This window comes from Sminthopsis crassicaudata, chromosome 1 (assembly GCF_048593235.1).
Source record: "Sminthopsis crassicaudata isolate SCR6 chromosome 1, ASM4859323v1, whole genome shotgun sequence".
Taxonomy (NCBI): domain Eukaryota; kingdom Metazoa; phylum Chordata; class Mammalia; order Dasyuromorphia; family Dasyuridae; genus Sminthopsis; species Sminthopsis crassicaudata.
In genome coordinates this window covers 109,683,758-109,703,349 of record NC_133617.1, presented here as the reverse complement: position 1 = coordinate 109,703,349, position 19,592 = coordinate 109,683,758, and the positions used below count along the sequence as shown (strand labels likewise).

General features: G+C 35.7%; 1 protein-coding gene across 2 annotated transcripts in view; it reads right to left on the bottom strand.

Annotated features, from left to right (window-relative positions):
* Positions 1 to 19,592, bottom strand: part of ANXA13 (annexin A13) — a 74,000-nt gene that overhangs the window by 31,653 nt on the left and 22,755 nt on the right. For both annotated transcript variants that reach the window (XM_074266041.1, XM_074266033.1), the window contains one exon: positions 10,807 to 10,882. In XM_074266041.1, coding sequence (XP_074122142.1) covers positions 10,807 to 10,882 — 76 coding nt within the window. The remainder of the gene's footprint in view (positions 1 to 10,806; positions 10,883 to 19,592) is intronic.

The following is a 19,592-nucleotide window of genomic DNA, read 5'->3' as shown; positions in this document are numbered from 1 at the left end:
TTAAAATAGGAATGACAAACTTTTACTAACCACCTACTCTGTACCAGTCATCAAAAAGAAGCAGCAGCAGCTGCAAAAGATAGTCCCTTCCCTCAAGGAGCTAATTAACTTATGGGAGAGATAATAAGCAGATAAATATCTACGAAAAGATCATAGAGAAGATAAATAGGAAATACCTAAAAGAAGAAAGATACTATAATTGAGGGATTTGGAAAGGTCTAGTGTAAAAGATGGAATTTTAGTTGGGGCTTGAAGGAAGCCATGGAGGTCAATAAGCAAGGATAGGGCAGAGGAAAGAACATTTTAAGTATGGGGGACAGCCAGCCAGAGAAAATGCCAAGGGCTAAGAGGCTGAGTGTTTTGTTCATAGAATAGCCAGAAGACCAATATCATTGTATAACATAATATAATGAGGGAAGTAAGGTCTAAAAAGACTGGTGGTGTGGAGAAGTGTAGAGAAGGGATGTTATAAGAGCTTTGAATAAAGATTTTATATAGGATCCTGGAGGCTATTGGGAGCCAATGGAGTTCATTGAGTAGAAGGGCAATATGCTTGGCCTGAGCTCAGATGCTAAAAGCATCTGTCTCACAAGGTTATTGTGAAGATAAAACAAATCCATCTTTGTAAAATATTCTGCAACTTTTAAGTTATGTGTGTATGTATATGTATGTGTACATATTAGACATTACCAGAGCCTATTGTTGTTTAATTGCATCTCTTTGTAACTCCTTTGGGGATTTTTGACAAAGATACTGGAGTGGTTTACTATTTCCTTCTCCACACATTTTACAAATGAGGAAATTGAGGTAAATAGGGTTAAGTGACTTGCTCAGGGTCAAACAACTAGTAAGTGTTTGAGGCCAGATTTGAACTCAGGAAGAGGAGTCTCCTTGTCTCCAGACCCAGCATTCTTTCAACCATACCACTTAGCTGCTAAAAGGCAGGTACAAGAAATGGGGTAAATAAGGAAGAATTTTAATTTAAGAAAAAGGATTATAATTCAAACTAAAATTTCCTACTTGAGGGCTAAAAGAATGAGAATAGTTAAGGACTAGCCCAAGTATAGAGAAATGACCAAAGCCAGTCCTGGTTGGTTGGTAGTTCTTCATACTCAAAAAGGATCAAAATGACACCACCACGTTAGAGTTGAGTTATAGTGTGTCCGACTGTGGCTGATCAGACAGTTCAGGCTCTGAATGCTCTGCCACAGGTAGGACAAAAATAGTCCATAAGAACATTTAGAGTGGCTTCTCTAAATTTGAACATCTTGCATTTCTTCTGAACTAATTCAATTCTGCTCTGCTCATAGAGCATAGCACCTTCTCTGATGAGGGCATGCCATGCTGGGCAGTCCTGTGCCAGTACCTACAATACAGAATTGATAGATATCTATGTAGCATGGTTTGAAAGGTACTAAAATGTCTCCTGCCCCCATAATGTATCACTTGTCAACTCTGTTACAGTCACTGGAATTTATATTTTTAGGGTCATGTCTTCAGAGCTAAAAGGGACCATGGAAGTCATCAGAGTCAATGCTTTTACTATCCAGATGAATATATTGAGGTCAAGAGAGGTTAATTGATTTTCTCATTATCACACAACTGGATATGGCAAGATCAGGACTTAAATATTGAGTAATTAAACATTCCTTGCAATGTGTAGATTCCTTACAGGTTCATCTTCAGATGGGTTTAATGCTTTATAAAATATGAATACATTATTCAGAGGATTAACATGTTAATCTAGAAGTTTCCAATCTATTAACTGCAATATTCAGTTGATCACAGACTGAATCATTTTCAATTGTAGGATCATATCAGTAGCTATGTTCCAGCCCCTCTGTGGTCTGTGGGTAATTTCTGTTGAAAGAAGCACTCTGGTATGACTGATCTATGGACCCTTTGCCTTTCCTTACTGAAATTTGCTGGCAAACCTTCATAAGAATCAAAATAACTCTTTAGGACAAAAAGGTTGTATTACTTCTGCATGGACCCATTAGCTACCATCATTGTGAGATACTTACTATTAGATAGAACTCATCTGGCCAAAGAAACCAACCATTTAAGGGAATCAGACATTGGAGATAAGAGCAATAAAAGTCTGGGGCGTATTATTGGGAAGCTCTGGTGAGTTAGGGAATGGTTCAATTTGGCATTATAGAAAATAAATGAATTCCTCTTGTTACCTGCCTAGGGAAGAGGAAATGAGGAAGAAAGAAGATCCATTTATTGAGGGATACAGCATTCTTTTGATAGAATATAGAGGAAAGAACCATGAATTAGGAACCAAGATCCTGGATTCTAGTTTCTGATAAAAATAATCAAGTGCAAGTTATTTGCAAAGAGATCTCAACCATCCTCCCAATCACCCAGGCTTGCAACCTTGGTATCAGCCTTCTCACTCCCACTCACCTCATATATCCAATCTGTAGCTATATCTTGTCATTTCTACCTTTGCATTATCACCCATAGGTGTCTCCTTTCCCCTAGCCAACCATCCCAGTTCATCTGTCATTTGGTGATTGCAATATTCTTCTACCCTGCCTCCAGTCTATCCCTGCTATAATCCACCATGTGCACATCTACCAAAGTGATATTCCTAAAGTGCTGACCTGATTGTATTATTCCCCTACTCAATAAATTCCACTAGCTCCTTATCTCTAGAGTAAAATATAAAATCATTTGCTTGGTTTTTAATGCCCTTTAAATGTAGTTCCTTCTTTCTCGTCTTCTATTAATTTGTTGTTGTTTAGTCATTTTTCAGTTGCATTTAACTCTTTGTGACTCCATTTGGAATATTCTTGGCAAAGATACTGAAGTAGTTTGTCATTTCCTTCTCCTGTTCTTTTTTTTTTCTTACAGATGAGGATATTGAGGCAAACAGAGTGAAGAAGGACTTAGCCAAAGTCCTGTAGATAGTAAATATCTGAGGCCATTTTTGAACTTGAAAAGATGAGTCTTCCTGATTCCAGGTTCAGCACTCTACCTACTATATCCCCCAACTAACCTGGCCTCCTACATAATGTTCATTAGCTACAATATTCCATTACCTAACTCTGGTATTAGTAATGGCTAATTCACATGTCTGGAATGTGTTTCTTTCTCATCTCTGCTTCCTATCCTCCTTGGCTTTCTTCAAAACACTGCTTACAACTCATCTTTTACAGTAGAACTTTCCTTGTCCCACTTCAGATCCTTTCCCTTCTACTGCATCATTTCCCTCTGAGATTAACTTTCATTTACTGTATAAATCTTGCGTGAATTTGTGTTTTATTTTATTTGTATTTTGTTTATTTCATTAGAATGTGAGCCCCTTGAAGACAGAAATGTTGTTTTTGCCTTCTTTGTATCCCCAACTCCTAGCCTGATATATAAGAAAAAGTGTCCATTAACTAATTATCTGAGATTACTATCTATAACTACTCTCATATACATCTACCTAGCATCTGAATTTTATTTCAGAAAAGACTTATTTAGGTAGGAATTATAAGGCTCACCAAGCTTTGTACTAGATAAAGAGTCTAGGAGGAGGGGGAGGGATGGAAGTTCCATGTTGCCCTCACATGAATGGGGTTCTAAAAATGCCTGTAATGAAAGCTCTTGGATGGAGAAAGGAGCCGCTGTCACAGCTCAGGTCCTGTCCATATGAGGGTTTTCCTACTCTTTAAATATCCCACACCCCAGTGCTTTTGGGAAACTGTCTCTCTGTGACTAGTCCTTATCAGTCCTCTGTGGGGAACACAGAATCTCCAGCCTTCTTGGTCTAGACAAAGGATGAAAATCCTTCTTCAACCTGATAGATACAATAGAGTAAGAAAGAAAACTTTGTTAGGAAATTATGAGGAAGGAGAATCTATCACAGGAAAGTATAAAGCTCAAGATAGTCAATGTTTTGGAAATACGTGTGTGTGTACATATATATGTATTTATATGTATGTATGTTTATACAAATATGTATATATGTATATATACATGTATAAATGTAATACATAAACATACATATATTTGCTACATTTTGGCCCTATATAATTAAGAAGAGAATTTTGTTCATTCCTGGGATAAGAAGGCTGGTAAAATTTGGAAGAACTAGGGGCCAGGCTGGAATAGGTGGGAACAAAACCAGTGGGGATGGCTATCCCAGCAACTCTGAGATGAACCAATAAAGAACCCTGAAAGTGCACAATCTGAATTTAACTGGGAATTCTGTTCCCTTTTTGATTAGATGCTTTTTTATAGGTATTTTTGTAGATCTCTGAAGTATGACAGTGATTGAATTTCTGGGCACACTTAATGAATTATTGACCTTAAAAGTTTATAGATCAAGTCTTTATTATAGAGACAGAAAATAATCTGTTCAAGGAGACTAGGGATTCCAACCTGGGTCCTCTGACCCAGTCAAAGTCAGTGGTCTCCTCATGCCATGTTACCACAGTCTTATTAGGAATTCCTGATCCTATAGTCCCAGGAGCTTGGGGAAATGATGCTGTTGTTCCAATCAGCCAAATTGAGGAGGAAAGAATGTACATTGAATATACATTAAAAAACAACACATATTCCACAATTTCTTTCTTAAAGGCCAATAACAATTTTTAAAAATAGCAAATCTGTCTGGAAATGGCTTAGAAATTGCCTATAGGGAGTTTGGAAGCTGGATTAGATGACCTCTGAAACTCTATGATATGGTGCTTCTGATTTTCCCAACAGAGACATTTCTACTTCCCAGGCAAGAGAATGATTTCTTAAACAGTGACTTCATTTTACATTTCACGATGTATGTGTCATGCATAAGCAGTCCTTGCCTTGGAACAGTTTCCTATAAACATTTACAATGGTTTGAGGTTCTATGACCAGTCACTAGCCAGTAGTTCTTGGAAATTAATAAAAGGAAAAAACCCAAATCTTGACTGGACATTGAGGAATAATGACATACTGTGGTTCAAAATTGAAGTGATGATTAACCCCTTGAACTGCCAGAAGTCTCTGCTCACTTTGTATCCCTGAGAAATTTGCTAGGGGGAAAAATGAGAAGGGACAGGAAAGAAATTGGCCAACTCTTCAATGGATGGAGGTCATTGAGTTTGAAGGAACCGAAAGGGATCAGTGTGTCCTTGAGACCACTGAAATCAGCTCTGGTTGTTTGGTCTTTGTTTCAAGTACTAAAAATTGTGGTTAGCCGCAAACAATTACCTTATGTTCAGCTCATCTTACACTTCTAGCCTCAACCCTGGACATATGACAAAATAGCACATCCTGTTTCTATTCTCAAACTACCACTGACTACCTTAAACTTTTTAGCTTTTCCTTCTCTTAGATGGGGACATTAGAAAAGTGATTGAAATATATGGAAAATATTTGAACTTTTTATAATACTAATCTTGTACATGCATATATACAGATTTATAGCTTTAAAATCACTCTGTGTGTCTCTCTGTCAGTCTCTCTCTCTCTCTCTCTCTCTCTCTCTCTCTCTCTCTCTCTCTCTCTCTCTCTCTCTCTCTCTCTCTCTCTCTTGCTCTTGCCATAAGGAAATACCAGGGATTTCTCATGAGGTAGATATGAAAAATATCTGGGGCTCTTTATAATATTAACTTTATACAATCACATTTGTGAATAGATATGTAAGCCCAAAATACCTTCCTTCCTTCCTTCCTTCCTTCCTTCCTTCCTTCCTTCCTTCCTTCCTTCCTTCCTTCCTTCCTTCCTTCCTTCCTTCCTTCCTTCCTTTTGCCCCTTTGTTCCTTCCTTGCTTTCTCTTTCTATCACATAAAGGACCTATGAGCTGACAGATATTACTATATAGAAAGCCTCTATTAACTGTGAAAAACTTTAGAGCTTTAATCAAAGCATTGACAAGCCATAATTCCAGAAGACTGAAGATGAAACATACTATATCTCCTGAAAGAGAGAGGATTGACTCAGGGTAGAGAATAAGACATATTTTTTTGGACTTGGCCAATGAGAAAATTTTTCTTTGTTTGACTATATACATGTATATATATATATATGTATATATATACATATATATATATATTACAAGGGTTTTCTTTTTCTTTTTGATTCAATGATGGAAGAGAGAAAGTGGAGAAAAGTAATGCTTATTAATCAAAATTATAATGAGATAAAAATTTAATAATCTGTTTTCGTCACCTTTGTTATTGTTATATCATATGTCACATGATTTAATGCTAAAAGGGACTTGGAAATAACCTGTCATTTTATATGAGGATGACTTGCCCCAAATCATAGAGGGCTTATAGGAAAAATAAAAACTCAGGATTTTGAACCCAGGTTGTCTTCAAGGTCTGTGGATTTTCACTATCATGCTATCTTTTAATGGGCTAATACTATGAGCACATTAGTCACTCAAAAAACATTTATTAAAAACTTAGGTGCTAAACTCTGAGAATAAAGAAAGACAAAAACTGCTAATGCTTTATATTAGTTTGCCACCTAGAGGCAGTTAAGTGATCAAGTACAGCAGCCTTGAACTCAAACACAAATGGGGGCCACTAAACTGTACATAAGGATCCCTGAGGATTTCATATTGACTTAGGTTTAAAATATAATATTGCTTATATTTTTATTGTATTTCATTTATTTTATTAAACATTTCCCATTTACATTTTAATCTTGTTCCAATCTCACTTGGGAGTATGCTGGGCTGTGTTTAACATCTCTGACTTACTGGATAAAGAGAAGGAGTTGCAGTCAGGAAGATTTAATTAAAAATCCAATTTCAAACATTTATTTTGGGTGTGAACCTGGGAGAGTCATTTAGTCTCTTTCCACCTCTCAGGTGGGGCAGCTAAGTGGTATAGTGAAGAAAGTGTCAGATCTGGAGCCAGGAAAACTCATCTTCCTGAATTTAAATCTGTATTCAGATACTTGCCTCAGTTTCCCTGTCTATAAAATGAGCTGTAAAAGTAAATGGTAAAACACTCCTGTATCTTTGCTGTGAAATCCCAAGTAAGGTCTTAAAGAGTCAGATGAATAACAACTGAACAATAGCAACAACAATCTCTAGGAGTGTTATGAGGAGATTACATTTGTAAAATGCTGTGCAAATTTTAAAGTGGTATAAAACGTTCATTATTATTATGATGATGCTAATTATTGTTATGTTAATATTGATCATTATTATTATTTTCCATGACCTAGAAATAAGTAAGATTGAAGGAATGGGGCACAGAACAGAAGAAAACAGGAAGAGATCAAGAGTCTGAAGATCAATTGTTGTGGGGGAGAGTTTTAGGTCAATACTGAAGCTTGAGACTAGGGGAAGCTCAATGTTTGAGGGGAGGAGGGTGATCAAATCGTCCACTGGGAGGTACATTTTGTCTATTTTAAAATTGTGATTTACCAGTCTGGTGACATAGCTTTTTCCCATAGATAAAATCTGAACACAGGGGCCCTACAGTTCCAACAACTATATGCTAGGACAGATCTAATTATTCTCAACATCCTGGAAGGACTCTGGCTCACAGACTGGCTTTTACATCTACTTAAAAGTGCAAAAACATGGAAGGAGTGACCTGATGAGAGGTAGAAGTGGGTTGAATGTGCTTAGGAGCCACCACAGCTGTTAGTAGCTGGATTTCACATTCTGGACTTGACCAAAGCTCCCATTCAGCGAGTAGTCTGAGGAAGGAAGTGGTTTGTCTGGAAGCCTAGGCCTCTAAGCAACAGGATGTTTGTGGCTCTGAGATTTCACTTAGAAAGCAGCCTAGCTAAACAGGTGGTCCCTCCCATCAGCCCTGGCAGGCTGCTCACAGCTGCCCCTGGGGTTCCTGCAGAGGAAACCTATCACATGATGTCTAGACTCCTGGATGTTGCATGGAACAATGGTGGAAGTGTGGGTGTGGGAATGCTTTAGCCACCATAGATGACAAATCCTGAATTGTTGGGAATTTCTATCATATTTATATATTTCCATTAACTCTTTGCCCTGAAATAAACAGATTTTGTGCCAGGCACTGATAGGAATATGATCATAGATATTTGAGTTTTCCATTTTCTTGTATTTTCCTTGGAATCTAGTCATAGTATCAGGTTAAAAACATTTTATTCTATTAGGCTCAAAGATACCTTTGTATGACATCAGGGCAATCCCAAGAATAAGGGACTGAGGAAGGAATCCTCTATAGTTAGTGGTAGCATAATTAATTGCAGTAAGAGAGAAGGAATTAATTATACTGAAACAAAACAAAACAAATAAACAAACAAACAAAAAACAAATAAGCAGTGTATAGGTAGCTCACATTCCCATAATACTTTAAGCCAAGGGTTCTTAAGTTATTTTAAAAAACATTTTGACAATTGTATTTCTATATAACTGGAATTCTTTGTAATCCTTTGAATTTTATTTTACAAATTTAAAAACCAAGGAGCCATAGGTGTACCCAGACTGCCAAAAGAGCCCCTGACACAACAGAATTAAGGATCCCTACCTTAAACTCTATATAACAACTCAATGAGGTAAGTAATCTGAATATTATTATACTCATTTTAAGAATGGAATATTATTCTCATGTTCACGTGGTCTAGTAGATAATATATATTATTTGTAATACAGGTATGTAGTATAGTGTCACATATGTATAAGAGATGTAATATATGATATCACATTTGTAACATATTTTTATCCATATCTAACACATTAATATGTAACATATATAACAATGCTGTAGTATATTAATATGTAGTATACATAATGTATTTTAGAGTATATATCATATATACTTACATATTATATGTATTCAGTGATACCTAATTGAGCTTCAGAATGGTAAAGTGCCCATAGTGATCTAACTGATAAGTGCCAAAACTCAGAAATTAATCCTGACTTCTTGAGCCATATGAGTTTATTATACTAGGCTGTGGGCACATGCAAATAATTAGCATGAATATTGCTTTTCTGTGTTTTTGTTTCCCTTTAAAGTTTTCTCTTGTCACACATTTTAGTTTAGTATCATAGGATTTAGAAGAAAAGAAATATATAGCCAAGATTAGAGGGAAAGCCAAATGGTGGGAAAAAATCTTTATGACCAATGTTTCTGATAAAGGCCTCATTTCTCAAATATATAGAGAAATGAGTCAATAGTCGCCATTACCCAGTTGATAAATGGTTAAAGGATATGAACTGCCAATTTTAGCATATGAATAAGTGCTCTAAATCATTTTTGAGTAGAGGAATGCAAATTAAAACATATACAAATATATATATGCACACACATATATGTATATATATATATGTACATACACACACACACACACACACACACACATATATATATATATATATATATATATATATATATATATATATATATATAAATGTTGAATGATAAATGTTGGAGGGGATGTGGAAAAATTGTGACACTAATGCATTGTTAGTGGAATTATGAACTAATTCAACCATTCTGGAGAGCAATTTGGAACTAAGCCTAAAGAACAATCAAACTGTGCATATCCTTTGATCCAGCAATACCACTATTGTGTCTATATTCCAAAGACATCATAAACAAGGAAAAAGGACTTATATGTGCAGAAATTTATAGCAGCCCTTTTTGTGGCAGCAAAATAATGGAAATTGAATGGATGCCCATCACTTGAAGAATGGCTGAACAAGCTGTGGCATATGAATGTAATGGAATACTGCTGTGCAATAAGAAATGATACATAGGCAGATTTCAGAAAAAAAAAACTTGGAAAGACGTGTATGAACTGATGCAAAGTGAAATGATCAGGACAAGCACATTAAAGAACTTTAGAGTTGAGGGAACTTTAGAAAACACGTATGATAATTTTCAGAGAAGGAAACTAAAATCCAGAGAAGGAAGATTTGTCCAAAATCACTCATATAGCAAGAATCAGAGCAGAGATCTGAACCCAAGTTCTCTGATAAACACTAATGTAGTTTTGGCTCCATCCCCCATTTTCTTCTCATGGGGACTTACATGATGAGGTTTGTTTTAGCACTTGACCCTTCTAGTAATGACCCTGGGGCTTCTCAACCTCTTAGGAACAGCTCTGCCTACATATAAAAAGAAAATCTTGTCCAAGGAGAGATTTCGTTACTTTAGTATATCCCAAGATGAAATGCAACTTCATACTGACCGCTTTTAAGTCTCAACTAAAATCTCACCTTCTATGGGAAGCCTTCCCCTATTCTTCTAAATTCCAGTGCTTTCTTCTTATTAATTATTTCCTATTTATCCTATATATAGTTTATATGTATATATACATATATTTACATATATGTGTGTACATATGTATATGTTGTTTCCCACTCTCCTACCTCCTCCATTAGATTTTAAACTCCTTGAAGGCAGAGATTGTCTTTTGCTTTTGGTTTTTTTTTTTGCATGCCTAGCATTTAGCACAGAGCTTGATGCATAGTAGTTGCTTAATGAATATTTGTTGAGTTGAAATGAATTAAATATGTGAGTTAGCTTTCACTGTGTGACAAATTCCTCCACACTTTCCAGATGTGCATTCTTGGGTGCATTCCTTAATCTCTGATTCTTAGTTTTCTTATCTCTAAAGGGAGTCTAGTAACTAACACTTGCACTGCCTATCTGGGGGCTGTAGCACATTGCAAGGAGGGAAGAGCTTTGTGAATTTGTGGAGCCCTGAATATACATGATCTATTTTTGATGTGTGAACTCTAGGGAAGACACTAATCTCAGCTAGAAAGGAATGACCTCCAACCGAAGAATTTTAGCTTCATTAGTAAGAAGGAAATAGAGACTAGATCATTGGGAATTCTTTCAAAAGTGAAATGAACAAACAAAATGGCTTTCATACCCATTCCCTTGCAGGCCTTGTACAGCTTTTTGGCATCTCGAGCAGCATCAAAGCCTTGGTGACTTGAAGAAGTGGTCTGAGAAAATAAGGAGAAAGAGTAATTTTATAAATGATAGTCTTTCTTAACTTTGTATGATTCCTGCTAAAACTGGGCACTGACTAGATCAGGAAGCTAGCTATTGCCTTTAAAGTCAGGAATCCACTAAATAATGATTGCAAGTCTGAACCTCTCTGGGTCTTAGTTTCTTCATCTGTAAAGTAAAAGGATTGCACTAGATGACTTCAAAGGTCTCTACTAGTTCTAAATTCATGATTTTATTTATACAGTACTTTAATTCTTGACATGCAAATGTAATTATTCTTATTGTACAAGCAAAGAAATTAGGGTTGGAGAGATTAGATAAATTGTGCAAAAACACAAAGAGCTTAAGTGGCAAAGTCCATACTTGAACCCAGGTTTCCTGACTTTAAGTTAAGCGCTTAGAATAATAGAATTTCAGAGTTATAGGGGACTATATGTGCCTTCCTCTCCTCCGAATTCTCTCTACAACACATCCAAAGGGTGATTATGCAACCTTTACTTGAAGACAACCAGTGACAGGAAAACAGAGCTTCTCATATTAGCCTTTGACACACTGACCTAGCTCTATTTATTAGAAATTACTAACTCAATTTTCTTTTTTGCATCTTCCACCCTGGGTCTTCTTTTAAGGCTCCAAAGAACAAGTCTTCCATAAGAGAATCCTTTATATACTCAAAGAGAGCTACCATGTCTCCCTCCCCATTCTCCATTCTCTTTTCTTCTCCATGGTAAACATCTTTACTTCTTTCAGCTGGGCCACATATGACAAAAACTCAAGACCTTTCACTATTTTGCTTGCTCTTCCCTGAATACTAATCAATTAAACTGTGGTGCCCAGAATTGAACATGATTCTCTGGGTGTGCTCTGATCAGGACAGAGTATAATGGGACCATCATTTCCTTCTTCCTGGAAGTTGTACCTCTCTTAGCAAAGCCAAGCACTATATGTGTTTTTTGTTTGTTGCCTGTTTTGTCTCAGTTGATTAATACTGATTGAGCTTACAGTATACTAAGACTTCAGATTGTTTTCCATCTTGGTCCACTGCTTCATATCTGAAGTCTCTCAATCATAATGGACTTTGGAAAGTGTCCAAAAACTTATCATCTTTGTCTCCTGTGCCTTGAACTCAGTAATCTGGTGACATTGACTTCCTTAATATTCCTCCAATAAGATAGTCCATCTCCCATCTCTGGACATTTTCACTGCTATCCTCACAATGTCTGAAATGCTCATCCTCTTCATATCCATCTTCTGACTTCTCTTGTTTCCTCCAAATCCCAGCTAACATTGCACCCTCTTCAAAAATCCTTTCCTGATTCCTCCTAATGCCCATGTTTTCCCTCTGGTAACATGTACATAGTTGTTTGCATGTAGTGTTGTGTCCCCTTTAAGCTTCTTAAGGACAGGGATTTTTTTGCCTTTCTTTGAATCTCTAGATATTAGGACAATGTTGGAACATAGTAGATGCATAACAAATACTTAGTGACTGACTGACTAAAAGTGGCTATAGAGAAGATTCAGGTAAAATGTTGGTAACACTGAGACCTTAGTGGAATAAACTTTATTTCAGGTTCATCCCTATTCCTTCAGGTCAGTTGTTGTCACAGAATGGAGACTCGATGTTCTTTTATTTCAGTCTGGCCATTGGGAAGTAGCGGGGAGAGGGAGGGAGGTGAATGACTGCTGCATCACCACCACTACCAATAGGCATTTTCTCTTCATCAGTCAGAGGGGACAATGGATCAGTGTCCTGGAGTTCTGAATCGTTGTTTGGCTAATACATGCTTTAGTCTTGGTCATAAGAAACAGCATTGTTCAGAGGATGAAAGGAGCAAAGGGGCAGGATGAAAAAAGGGGGACAATCTTCTTATTAGATCAGTTATTTGCTGACCTAGAACCTGAATTTTGCCATTAAAAATCAAGACTGTTACTTGTTTTTCAAGTGCCCCCACACTAATAGGAGGGAAGAACTATTTATATAATATCTTTCACTATTTGTATTTTTCAAGGTATTAAAGCCTCAGTCTCCTCATCTGTAAAATAATACCAGCTCTTCCTAACACATAGCATTTTGTAGAGAAAGTACATATATTATCTGGCACCACGGAAGTCCTATGCAAATGTCAGCTATTAAGGATGCCCAGTATGACCAACATTTTATTCAAAATATTAGATATGGTGGTTCTAGCAATAAGAAAAAAGGAATAAGAGTAGGCAATGAGTAAATAAGACTATCACTCTTTGCAGATGATATGGTGGTATACTTAGAGAATGCTAGCAGATCAAACAAAAATCTATTTGAAACAATTAGCAACTTTAGCAAAACTTCAGAATATAAAATAAACCCACACAAATCATTAGCATTTCTATATGTTATCAACAAAGCTCAGTGGCAAAAGATAGAAAGAGAAATTCTATTTTAAATAACTGTAGATAAAATAAAATATTTGGGTTTCTATCTGCCAAGATAAATACAGCAAATATATGAACACAATCACAAAATGCTTTTCACTCAAATAAAGCAGATCTAAACAATTGGAAAAATATTAGGACAAGCTAATATAATAAAAATGGAAATTCTACCTAAATTAGTCTACTTATTCAGTGCCATACCAATTAAATTGCCAAAAATTATTTTATAGAGCTTGAAAAAATAATAACAAAATTCATCTGGAAAAAGAAAAGGTCAAGAATATAAAAGTAATTAATGAAAAAATGTAAATAATAGTGGTCTAGCAGTATCAGACCCAAACTCTATTATAAAGCAGCAGTCATCAAACCCATCTAATACTACTAAGAAATAGAATGGTGGATCAGTGAAATAGATTAGATACAAATGACATAATAATCAAAGACTATATTAATCTTCTGTTTGATAAGCCCAAAGACTCTTGGAATAAGAATTCAGTATTTGACAAAAATTGCTAGGAACACTGGAAAATAATATGTTAGAAACTCAGCATAGACCTACATTTCACACTCCATACCAAAATATGGTCAAAATGGGTACCTGATTTAGGCATAAAAGATGATACCATTAGCAAGTTAGGAGACCAAGGGATAGTTTATCTATCAGATTTTTGGAGAAAGGAGGAATTTATGGCCAAAGAAGAACTAGAGAACATAATGAAATGCAAAATGGATAGTTTTGATTACATTAAATTTAAAAAGTTTTGCACAAATAAAGCCAATGCAGTTAAGATTAGAAGGAAAACAGAAAGCGGGGGTGGGAGATGGGGGGAGTTACAGCCAGTGTTTCTGACAAAGGCTTCATTTCTAAAATATATAGAGAATTGACTCAAATTATATAAATACAAGCCATTCCCCAACTGATAAATGGTCAGAGGATATGAACAGACAGATGAAGAAATTAAACCATATATAATCATAAAAAAATGCTCCAGATCACTACTTGTTAGAGAAATGCAAATTAAAACAACTTTGAGTTACCCACTCTTCACCTATCACATTGGCTAAAGTGACAGAAAAAAAAAAAAAAGATAAATGTTGCAGGGAATGTGAGAAAACTGGGACACTAATGCATTGTTGGTGGAATTGTGAAATGATCCAACCATCCTGTAGAGCAATTTGAAACTATGCCCAAAGGGCGATCAAACTGAGTATATTATTTGATCTGGCAGTGGCATTGCTGGGTCTGTAGCCCAAAGAAATGATAAAAGAGGAAAAAGGACCATGTTAAAAATGTTTGTAATAACTCTTTTTCGTGGTGTCAAGGAATTGGAAAATGAATAAATGTCCATCAGTTGGAGAATAGCTGAATAAGTTATAGTATATGAAAGCAATGGAATATTATTGTTCTATAAAAAAATGAACAGTTTGATTTTAGAAAAGCCTAGATTTACATGAACTGATGCCGAGGAAAATAACTGTACTTAGCAACAGTGCAACGATCAACTATAATAAACTTGATTTTTTTCTCAATGCCATACCAATTAAACTGTCAAAAATTATTTTATAGAACTAGAAAAAATAATAACAAAATTCATTTCAGCAGGTTTAGTTCCCGCTGAGAATAAAAACTTTGGATGGAAAAATGCCATCTGCATTCAGAAAGAGAACTATGGAGACTGAATGTAGATCACTACATACTATTTTTACCTTTTTTTCTTCCTCATGGTTTCGATTTTGTTCTGATTTTTTTCTCCCAACATGATTCATATGGAATTATGTAAAAAAGTAAATATGTGTATAACAAAAAAAGTTTTTACATGTAACTAGGGAAAATAATAATGAAAAATAAAAAAATCAGTGATTATTATTAGCTATTTTGGAAAGAGATCTTTATGATTATTGTTGCTATCTTCATTTTGCAGATAAGAAAATGAAGAGTCAGAAAAATCAGATTACACGTGGATTCTGGACTACAGTGGGCTTGCCTTAATGTAGAGGTAAAAAAAGCAAGTGCTTGTGGGTTGTGCTTTATGAACTTCTTTGGATGGCCCCAGTAAGAGGAAATAGCAGGGTTTATTTAGTTTAAAACAATCAGTAGACTTAGAATCAGGACACTTAGAGTTAAGTCTATATTGCAATACTCACTAGTGTAATGGAACTCTTTCCTCTGACAATACTGATGCCCTTTCTTGTTTGGGGGCTAAAACTAGACTTGAAGTCTGAGCCCTGAATATAAGAAGATATTTGGGATAGGGGAGAATGGAAGGATTGTGCCCAGAGGGTTAGAAGTAAAATTAGATTTGCATCCAGACATAATGAAAACAAAGACAAGAGGGAAGAATGGTGGGCATAAGTAAAGTCTCTCCAGCTGCAAAAAGCTAGATCCTATACAGTTCAGCCAATGAGGCTGCTGAGTCAGGGAGCAGCTTGAGAGATCAGATCCAGATACAGCAGTATAGCCAGCAGTGGGGATATTGGGAAAGAAACTTAAGGAAGAACCTGTATATCAAATGATGAGTTCATTAACTGATTGTATATTAACTCTTTGGAGATAGAGCAGGAAGTAAAACTAAGCCATTGAGAGTGCTTATTAGATCAATGGGGAAAGTCTCAGTCTTGGTTTCTGATCTATGTTTGTTTACTGGGGGATTTAGGATAGAGTTGTGTTGATAAATATTCAACTATCAACTTTCTGGGGGGAAAATGTTCACAGGACAAATTTGTAAGTTTAATATGCATTATTAACATTTTGTCCATAACTTTCTAAGCTATAAATATCAATGATACAATAAAATATCCCTTGATTTGTAATCTTTGTACCTTCAGGGGTATAAATGCTCACAGTAGAAGCAGCCAGTAGCTTAGTGGATAGAGCACCAAGTTCTGGAGTCAGGAAGACCTGAGTTCAAATCCAATCTCAGATATTTCCTATCTGTGATCCTGGGCAAGTCACTTAACCTCCAAGAAGATGGATTGCCTTGAAAAGGAAATGGCAAACCACTACAGGAAAAAGGAAATCCCAAATGGGATCACCAAGGTTTGGAAAGGATTAAACATCCAATGCTCATACTAAAAATTTAACAAGCATCTCTCCAGGATCAATTTGAGATGACTCTAGCACAACCCCCTGGCTTATGGTGTTCCTACAGATTAATGTTGGGCTGCTTAGGTTTAGAATACAAAAATTCATGTATTATTTATGTACTATAATTACATTCTGGAGGCAGTTAGCTATTTTAATATATTTGCTTTTATTCCATATGTTTCTCTGAGTATGAGTAAAGAATTCAACACTCAGTCAGGGTTTAGTAATTGATACCATTAAGCTATGCTACTGACTAAATAGAAATTCAACAGAAATAGAAGATTTTTATTGGGGAAGGAGATAAGGAAGAAAAATTTAACTGAATAAATTAATTCAGATTGGACCCTTAGACTAACAAGATGAGCAAATCTACACACAAAATGAGTAATGCATACAAAAAGTAAGGAGTTAAGTTATACAGGGAGTCATTTTTCTGAGAATTACAAAGATCCTGACTGTTCTTTGAGCACTTTCTGGTATTGGATGGCCCTCATGATGCTGCAGTGAGGGTAGAATTGCCATTGCTTGGTCCTGATTGTTAAATATGTCAGTCAAGTAGTCCTCAGTACTTAACCACCTTCTGTGATTAAAATTATGATTATGAACAAGTCACTGAATCTCTTCCTTGCAAGGTTATTATCATTGAAAAGAAAAAAAAAGATAATAAATTCCAAGGTACTACAGAAATGTGAGTTGCTATGACCACATCCATATGCTTCATTCCATCTTTCTGATACTTGAAAGCTCATTGTTAAAATGATCTACATGAAAGTTTGAGTTCTTAAAAATTACAGAATGTCAGACTTGAAGGGGACTACATACCCCCAAAAGAATCCTCTCCTTAATGTATCTAAATAATGATTATGCAATCTTTTCTTCTTCTCAATGGAAGGAAACTCATGATCTCTTAAAGATGACCATTCTACCCAGTTCTAATTGTTAGAAAGCCTATTTTTAGTAGTAAATTTAAATTTATCAAAAAAGTTAAATTTATTTCAAAAGGGACAAATCCATCTTGATAGCCCCAGTATTGTGTATAATTTTTATGAAGATTTTGTTTTGCTTTTTGTCAATTTAGAATCTGGAGTTAGGAGAGAAAAGGAAGCTCATGAAAAAAAAAAGGAAAAAAATCAATGTTGCATTAAAATATGCATAAAAGTGAATAGAAAGAAGAACAGGGAGAAATATAAACTATCAGGGCAACTTTTTAAAAAAATTTATTTTATTTATGTAAGCTTTTACAAAGGGAAATTTACTTTAACAAGGAACAGACATTTCATCACAACCAGTCAGGGGCATACTTATCCCTATGTTACCTTGGTTTCTAAGTGGAGTAATCTCAAAATTTAGTTTCAAGCAGGGCAACTTTGAAAGTTACCTAGCATCTGATCTCAGACACTTAACACTTCCCAGCTGTGTGACCCTGCGCAAGTCACTTAATCCCAGCCTCAAAAAAAAAAAAAAAAAAAAAAAAGAAAAGAAAAGAAAAGAAAAGAAAAGAAAGTTACATAGCACATTCATTATTTACTTGAAAAGAAAGCCACATATAGTAGAAATTTATAGTTCCATGTACTATCTTTTTTTTCTCCTCTACTTTGTATATGGGATTGTTATTTTATTAATGTTTGTTAACTTCAGAATTAAAAAGGCAAGTAAAGTCTTGAACGCATTCTATGCTTTTCCTCATTTATGCTTTAGTTCATGCTCTTTCTGTTTGTGAAATGATTTCACTTTCTCTTCACCACATGAAATCCTATTTATTCTTTAGACCTGAATTAATTTCTGCTCTCATAGTGCTTATAGTGAGAGGACACAAACACAGATAACTATAATGCCCATATAATTTGCCTTTACTATGCCCCTGGAATTTTTATGAAAACTCAATGTAGTAAATGAGCTTTCATAGCAATATAGACTACCTAGAGTATCTAAGGTTTTTGTGACTTTGTGCCAGATCTCAAATGATGTTCTGAAGAGGAGGAAGAGGCCATAATGAACAGATCATGGAAGGCAACATGTAATACTTTCAGAGGCCCAGGTTTGATGTGGAATGGAATGATGACTAGGAATAAGAGATTGTGGAAGTGTGCATATCATAAGTTCAGGATAGAGGTAGACCTTCATTGTTCACCTTATTCAGTTTGATAGGAGAGGAAATGGTGATCTATGGCCTCTGGAGTATTAAGTAATATAAATTTGACAACCAAACTCCTTTCTACCCCTTCTTTGTCCAGCCATGGTAAAATAGTTTTTGCCTATAGTCACTCAACACCCTTAACTTTCTGTTTTTTCCCCTTATCTTCTTTGGCTGCTACAGTGTAAAACAGATGGGGAATGAGGTAAGGGATAAGAAGATACTTTGATTTCTCTAAATATTTCATTTTCCTGTCTATGTCATCTAAAATGCTTACATAAGCCTTAATATTTATGATCATTAACTCTAGCTCAACCTGGTTATTGTATGTTCAATTTGAGAAAGAGAAGGCAAATTTTTTTCTTAAAGAGGTAAGAAACTATTATTCTTTTAATGCAAACTAGAAGTTGGGTGGGAGGAGACAGAGAGAAAGAGAGAAGGGGGAGAGAGAGACAGAGAGAGACAGAAACAGAGACAGAGAGACAGAGATAGAGAGACAGAGACAAGAGAGAGAGACAATGAGGGAGGGAGGAAAGGAAGGAGAGGGAGAGATACAGAAAGAGCAAAAGAGAAACTGTGTATTTCACCATAAACCTTGTGGGGTACATGTGAATTCAGAGATACCTAACACCAATATGTATATCCGGAACCTCTAAACCTACTATGATAGAATAGAGGGGGGGAAAGCTGCTATTTTAGCCTGAGAGTCTTTGGATAATTAGTTCCTCCCAATCTATAACTGGCACTAGCTTTAGAACGGTAGTTCCTGGACCAAGCCAACCCTTGAGACTGGAAGCTTGAAAGCTACCTATAGAGGTCAGACCTATTATATTGTTATGGGCAAATCAAAGTTCTGGGTGAATTTCAGGGCAGAGAAGATTTGTTATTGATGGAGAGAAAAATAGAAGCTAGAATCATAGAAGACTATATGAGAAGTGATATTTCAGTGATGATAAAGCAGTCACCAAAAAAGTTTACTGATATAATATCCAGAAAAAAGGAGCTTGATTCTGCTGTGGTCATGCCATCTCTGTACTATGTTCAGTTCAGGATTCTACACTTTTAAGAGAGA